Genomic DNA, 7,416 nt, shown 5'->3' with positions numbered 1-7,416 from the left:
TTTTTTTTTTTTTGGGTAACCAACAAATAACACAGAATTACTTTGTTGTCTAGCACATAAGGATTCAATTTTATAAAAATAAGTTTGGTTCTTAATTAGTACCCCAATAAGTTTTTCAGTTTGAACGCACTTGTGACTTACCTGATTGATTAGGAATTTAGCGAGTGCTTTCATTTTTCAATTAATAAAGAGGAAAGTGATAATGAGTTGGCAGAATAAAATGCTCTTCTGATTAACATAATATGAGCAATGCACTAATGGCAGCATCTAGAATGATCTCAACAACTTACAGAATTATTTTAGCAATCTCACCAACCTTGATTAGACAAGAGAATGAACCACATTGTGTTCACACCAGTTTTTTATAGCAAAAGTGGAGCAACTGAAGAAAGAAATTTTAGATATTAAAAAGAAAATTGAATTGATATGTAATTATGTATTGAGATAGGCCGTTCATAAAGTTTTAAACTAAATTTCTGAGATTATGATAATAGAATTTAGATATTAATTAAAAAAAGAGTTATATGTTAAATTAGTCTTTTCATTATTTTGTATCAAGTAAATTAGTTTTTAATAAAAAATTGACAAATTGATCCTTGATCTTTTTGAATATTAAACAAATTAGTTTTTTGATAAAAATATAAAATATAAATTATTTTTAATATTTTTTAAAAAATGACAAATCATTCCTTTTTTTTCCTCAAAAATAGTATTATTATTATTAGAGATTAAATGCTCTAAATGATAAAGAAATAAAAAGATAAACAAGACAAGAATTGAAATTGAATAGAAAAGATAATTTGTAATTGAAATAAAAATAAAAAAGATAGGTTAAAATTGAATACAAAGAGAATCACTTTATTTTCTATCAAATTTCTTGACGCAACAAGAAAGTGACTTCTCAATCTAACTTGTCAACGCCATATTTGGGAATTGAATGAAAGAACTCCTTAACCTTCTACCCAATTCTCCGATGCAACAAAAGAGGAACTCCTCAACCTCAATTGTTTGCATCATGATTTTATTACGAAACCAAAAAGGGGTTTTCAAACCTCTAAATCATTCTATACTACTATTACAATAGCTAAAGAGATATTTATAACATCTTATTAGGTTAAAACAAAGAAAACTCTAAAATTTATAAACATAAGGCCCAATCTAGTAATTAAATAAATAAAATAAAAATATATCAAATTAAATTAAAATATTCTAAAAATATAAACTAATATCTTCTAAATAATACTTGAACTTTTCGTATCACGAACATACGTATCACTAAAACTTTAAAAAATAAGAGTAATTTGTTCATTTGTTTTGTTAGAAAATAATTCATTGAATATTCTAAAAGATCAAGGATCAATTTATTAATCTTTTTGTTAAAGATATATTTGTCCACTACAAAATTATTAGAGACTAATTTATAATTTCATTCCCCGTAAGAAAAATATTTAAAAGTGGTGCAATTGTTAACAAAAAGAAACCGATCCAACAATTTTCCTAGTGCAAGCTCCATTATTCTAAGGTGGGTGTGACTAGAATAAGCACTTTAGTATGTGCCTTTTTTGGGCTATAAAAACCTCATAATGTCCAAGGTAGTGTTGCACTTGCATGTGAAATATCTAATCTAAGTACTACTAACTACTAAGTACTTCACTTGATAGTAACTTAGAAAAAAGAAAGTTGTGAGAAAATGGAGGGTCACACTAAGATGTTGTTCATTCTTGGCCTTGTGGCCATTGCTAGCATCTCACAGATTTATAGAGTGGAAGGTGCTGGGGAATGTGGGAAAAACACTACCCCAGACAATGAGGCTATTAAGCTAGCACCTTGCGCCACAGCAGCGCAAGATGAGAATGCGAGCGTGTCGCAGAGTTGCTGTGTTCAGGTCAAGAAATTTGGCCAGAACCCAGCTTGCCTCTGCGCCGTTCTGCTCTCTAACACGGCCAAGATGTCCGGCGTCGACCCTAAGATTGCCATCACCATCCCCAAGCGTTGCAACTTTGCCAACCGCCCCGTTGGTTACAAGTGTGGACGTAAGTATAAGAACTCTTTTCTTGTTTGTCATTTATTATAGTTTAAATAGATTTAAAAAAAATTATAGGTGACCAATATTTTTTTTTTATGGAAATTCAGGTGCAATTAACTTTACGTGAAGTTGATAGTTGAAAGCCGTTAGATGAAAATTTAGTCAAATCAGTCAAATTATCTAACGACTCTTAGTTATCCACTTCACGTGAAGTCGACTGAGTTTTCACCATTTTTTTGTTTTTGTTTTACGTTTAAATCAGCATTAACTAATTTTTTTTTTTATTTTTTTATTTTTACATTAACTCTAGTTATGCTATCATGACGGAGAAATATCCATTTAAATATACTAATTAATATATACAGATTACAACTAAATAAAAGTTAGGCAGTTCGTAGAATTGATATTTGGTTTAACTCTAGTTTAGATACAATCTTCCTAAGCATCACAGTTTACACTTATATAATTAACCAAAAATCCATGCTAATTTGAATTTTGATGTACATATATATATGACAATTAGAATATTTGAACACTAAAATATAGAAATGATATGTGCACTTATTTAATTTGAAAATCTACTATTTAACAAGAGAGTTTTTTAAAAATGTATTCATGTATCTCACAATTTTTTTTATTTTTTATTTTTTTATTATTATTCATTTTCTTTTTTGGCGATAGTGTGTAGAATAGTGACTTAGTGAGTCCCAATTTTGATCTAACAAGTAGATTTTATTGCTCACATAAAAAAAATTGGTGAGTTTTGCAGCTTACACTCTACCATAAATTTGTTGGTGAAAAAAGGAGGACTGGATTTGAAGGCTCCATAGCTGTGATAGCTACTACTCTATGTGATCACTACTTTGTTGTATTCTCCTTGTAACTTTGTAATGTTACTTTCTTATAATAATAGCTGGCAGTTTATAACTGTCCTTCACAAACCATGCCATTTCACTCTTAATTAATGTTTCTACACCTCTCTTATACTTTAAATTCCATATTTAATTTCACCCTATCTTTATCTAATAATATTGGAATCTTATAATTCCATTCACATTGCCACTAAGATATGCTAAATAGTGAAACTATGTCTCATATCTTTACCTTAACACTCTGCTTTGGAAAAGAAAAAAAAAAACCTTCTTCAACTACCAAATATTATCATATGAACTCATTTTTTATATTAGACACCAGAAAACAGAGGAAAAATAAAGTTTGAGGGAAAAAAAAGTTCATGATGGTATTTAACAAAAGTAAATACAAATAGAATTTAATATTAATACAAACAGTGTAAATTATACAGTCGTTCAATCACGTCTATTCGTTTAAATAATCATTCATATTGGCCAAACAGAAGGATTCTTAGGAGTTATTGTTCCGGGCTACCATTAATAATAGATAAGGATAAGGATAGGTGAATGGGACAAATCTATGTTTTCGATGAGGGAATAAACCAGAGACTAGAAACCCTTTTAAAAACAAATGGAATTGACTACTTAGTTAACAAGCTTTTTGACATGTTTCTAGATCATTTATGCTTTCATAGATGAGGCCACAACACACATACCCACCCACCATCTTTGAAGGGTTTAAGCATTGTATTGGATGATATAGTTTGAAAATGATTCATGAACCTATGCCTTTAGGTTTTAATACTTTGTTCGTCAAATAATTATCTTGCACATAGATTATAGTACTAAAGATACTACTATCACATTGGAGTATCATTATTTGATCTTGGTCAATTAAGAGACTAAAGGAATAAATAAATGGATGTTGAAGATTTAGTTAATGTGAATAACCAACTATGTTAGTATCTTTAAAGAAAACAACTATAGTATTATCATTCTATTGTACAAATTGGAGTGGTATAGAGAAAAAATATAATTCTTTTTATAATTATTTTTTATTATTTTATTATCTCTTTCATTCTATTAAAGAAAAAATCTGTAAACTTACATCTTTACCATATAATTTACCTATCAATAAACTCAAATGTTGAAGAGAGTAATAACACCTATTTTGTTCCAAAACCAGTCGTCATTGGTGAAATACAAAGCAGGGCAAAATAATAACATAAGTTTCAGCCACATATAATTGTAGCTAATGTTACATATAAAGCTATATATCATAACAAGATTACCAAGCATAATGATAATAATAATCTTTACATACAAAGAAAGAAAGAAATGGAAATTAAAGGTTGAAAGCGCATAAATTAGCTAGTTGTACACAACAACATTCTTCTGAGTTCTGACTACACTGTATATAGTTTCTTCCATATAATAAAAGATGGGCTATAATGCTATGTTATATCCTCCTATGTATACCTGCAATAATATGAATAACAACAACAACAACAACAACAAAAATCACAATCTGAACATGGAGGATAGAAATATAAGTATATAACTAGAATTCTTGTGTCCACACACACACATATATATATACAAGGCCGGTTTTCTTCTTTATGAGTTTTTATTTTTTTATTTTCGTTTTACAATTTTTATTTAGAAAATACAACCATTAGTTATCTATCATCTTTTCCTCTGCCTCTTATTTTCCTCTCGATCAATAATTCTTCATTTTCATTTTCAGTATTTTGAATCTTTTCATATTTAATGAAAGAAAAATTGAAAACAACAAAATCTCATCTTCTATTATCATTATTTTTTCACAAATAACTGAATAAAAACAGAAACCAAACAAGTCCCGGAGTATAAGTCTTGGCTCTTTTTCACTTCTGAGAGTTCTTACTTTTCAAACCAACTAAATCTAAAAGTCTAAAAGGAAAACAAAAAAAGTGAAGTGACACATAAATTCCTGAGATTTATATTTTAAACAGATTAGTTTTTAAAAAAGTACTAATAAAATCTTTTAAGATAAAAAATATGAATATATTACTTCTAAATTAACCCCTATAATTAAGATAGAAAGTCTTAATTTAAACTAACTTGTTCACATTTATTATCATAAAAGATTTTATTAATATTTTTTTAGAAATTAATTTGTCTAAAAAATGTAAATCTTCATAGATTTATTTGTGATTTTACAGGAAAAAAAAGAGTAACAAATATCTAATATTGCCATTTGACCATAGTTTCACAGAATCATATACCTTGATTGAGGAGTATATATATATAATCTCTGTTGGGAAGAGTGACTTCTCAATAATACAGACCCCCTGGTTAGAAAGTCAACAAAAACAACATCAGAATAAAGGAAAACTGTGACACAACAATACAAACCATAATCAATTTTTCACATTGCAAATGCATGCTTTGATGATATAAAAATATAAGTAACTCATGCATATGTCACATAACATAATATACCTTGCCACCAATTTCCTCTTGAAGCACTTCCTGAATCATCTTCTAGCCCCTCGTTCTTGAGCTGTTAAACACCAAAAAAAAAAAAACAAAAAACAAAAAAATTGTTAGGCATTCTTAGTCCTGAAAACATAGACAAAATAAAATACATAAAATAAAATAAAATCTAGTTTGTAAGATATCCATTCTTTTGTTGAGTCTTTATTTTGTGTGATTGTTTATCTTATAATAAGCTTCACTTTATTGAGTTGAGTTCACGTGACAACACTTGATTGGTCAATTTCTAGCGATATAGTGACAAAGTAAGAGTAAGTCTAATGGAATGGACTCACCGAGGAGGTGTATCCTGAATTGTGTGTACTCTGAGGCTGCGAATATATGTCCTGAGCGCCATACATGATCGATGAACTAAGGTGACATGGTTGAACCCTTTGATCCTCATACATCCAACTCATATCCTCATTCGCTTTATTCTCACTTTCCATTTCTTTATTTCCCTTCGAGTTTCCATCTGTATTATTCATTCAATTCACACCATCAACAACATAAAACCAAAAAAGAAATAACAAGATTCATGTATGTGAATTAAATGGGTCAAATTAACAATAAATAATGACGAAAACTCACGTGCACTTGTATTATTGTAAAATTGATATTTAAGAATAATTAGATAATTTATGAAGTTGATATTTAAAAATAATTTAATAAATTTGACTAAATTTTTGTTTAACAATTCTTAATTATTAATTTTATATGAGAATTCTGCATGTCAGTGTCCATAAATAATTTATAGTCCCGAAATAAGTTTTATTATGATCTTATTAGTATATTAAAAAATTATATTTATCTGGGTGAATTGAATCAAGACCACTATTAATGGACCAGATAACTGACACACGCAACTGCATTAAGGAAAATTAGGAAAATTTGGAAAATAGAAGGAAAAATATAATATTATGTGATCTTGGCAAATATTTCATCTTAAAACATAACAAAAAATGTTAGAAAAAAAAAACTGAGTCTACGCCTAGAGAACTTTACCTTGATTACGAATTTTCAATGATTCATTAGCAATTTTTCCATTCAACTCAGAACGCAGAGATTCTCTACCTAATACCTGAATCAACACAAATAAATAAAATTAAAAAAAAAAACACCAAGAGATGCTTATTAATATGAGTCCATATATATGCAATGAAAACTTTGTTATGATGATTCAAAGAACTTGGAAAAGCTAACTGAATTTAGTTCATCTTCACGTGCAAATTAAATGCTTATCTTTGTTCTTTGGAATTATGTTGCAGGAACAACAAAAAGAAAATCAAAGAGCAAATGCAAAAGTAAAAGAAAATCTGTTACATAAGAGAAATCATCATCAACCTAAGCATGAAATGCAGAAAGATAGAAATAAAATAAATTAAATAAATAAGAATGAAAAAAGAAAAACGAAGGAAAATTCATTGACCTTAGGTGACTGAGGAGAAAATATAGAGCCAAAAATCCCAGAAGAAGGTGATGGTTGAGACTCTTTGGAACCAAAAAGCTCAGAAGAAAATGAAGAAGAAGAAGTACCCTTTTGCTTCCTTGCTTCCATTTTTCTTCTTTTCTTTTCTCTCTCTCTCTCTCTTTGCAAGTTTTAAAAACTAAAACCACTGTATCAGAATCACTTCAACACCCTTTAACTAAATTTAAGAGCCTTCTTCTCTTTATATATTTATATTAATATGGAAACGAGAAATGAAACAAGAGGAGGAAGAGGAGCAAGGAAAGGAAGAGAGACACGTGAATGGAGACTCTTTTCTCTCACAACACAAGAGTTAAGGGAGGGGGTGTTTTTTCTTTTATTATTATGAAGAAACGGTGCTCACACCAATTTATAAGGATGAAAAGATACACCGTGAAGTCTTAAAAAAATTGAGAGAGATTCATTCAGAATGTAAAAGTATTGACCATGGGTGATAGTTAAAGATAGTGTTACGTGTTTTGATTGGACTCTCTAATTTTTTTTTTGGTGACTGATTTGACTCTCTAATTAAATATGTTAAAATTGGATCAATG

At 28.8% G+C, this 7,416-nt stretch overlaps 2 protein-coding genes across 2 annotated transcripts; one reads left to right on the top strand and one right to left on the bottom strand.

Moving 5' to 3' along the window:
• LOC107625629 (putative lipid-transfer protein DIR1) lies at positions 1,575-2,991 on the top strand. The gene is made up of 2 exons (XM_016328315.2): positions 1,575-2,033; positions 2,796-2,991. Exons 1-2 carry the CDS (start codon positions 1,691-1,693, stop codon positions 2,810-2,812), a joined length of 360 nt encoding a protein of 119 aa, XP_016183801.1. The 5' UTR covers positions 1,575-1,690; the 3' UTR covers positions 2,813-2,991.
• On the bottom strand, positions 4,023-7,062 carry LOC107625627. The gene is made up of 6 exons (XM_016328313.2): positions 6,824-7,062; positions 6,400-6,475; positions 5,691-5,869; positions 5,362-5,422; positions 5,145-5,210; positions 4,023-4,356 (listed from the first exon to the last, which is right to left on the bottom strand). The coding sequence occupies exons 1-5, from the start codon at positions 6,950-6,952 to the stop codon at positions 5,194-5,196; spliced, it is 462 nt and encodes a 153-aa protein (XP_016183799.1). The 5' UTR covers positions 6,953-7,062; the 3' UTR covers positions 4,023-4,356; positions 5,145-5,193.

The sequence above is a fragment of the Arachis ipaensis genome, chromosome B02 (genome assembly GCF_000816755.2).
Source record: "Arachis ipaensis cultivar K30076 chromosome B02, Araip1.1, whole genome shotgun sequence".
NCBI lineage: Eukaryota > Viridiplantae > Streptophyta > Magnoliopsida > Fabales > Fabaceae > Arachis > Arachis ipaensis.
This window is presented reverse-complemented; position numbering and strand designations above follow the sequence as displayed.

What these genes read in the sequence shown, in the direction of transcription:
- LOC107625627 (XM_016328313.2), bottom strand. Translation starts at nt 6,952, where the DNA reads ATGGAAGCAAGGAAGCAAAAGGGTACTTCTTCTTCTTCATTTTCTTCT. An exon ending in ATTGAAAATTCGTAATCAAG is followed by an intron (nt 5,870 to 6,399) that starts GTAAAGTTCTCT and finishes TGAATAATACAG; the next exon opens with ATGGAAACTCGAAGGGAAAT. An exon ending in ATTCAGGATACACCTCCTCG is followed by an intron (nt 5,423 to 5,690) that starts GTGAGTCCATTC and finishes GGTGTTTAACAG; the next exon opens with CTCAAGAACGAGGGGCTAGA.
- LOC107625629 (XM_016328315.2), top strand. Translation starts at nt 1,691, where the DNA reads ATGGAGGGTCACACTAAGATGTTGTTCATTCTTGGCCTTGTGGCCATT.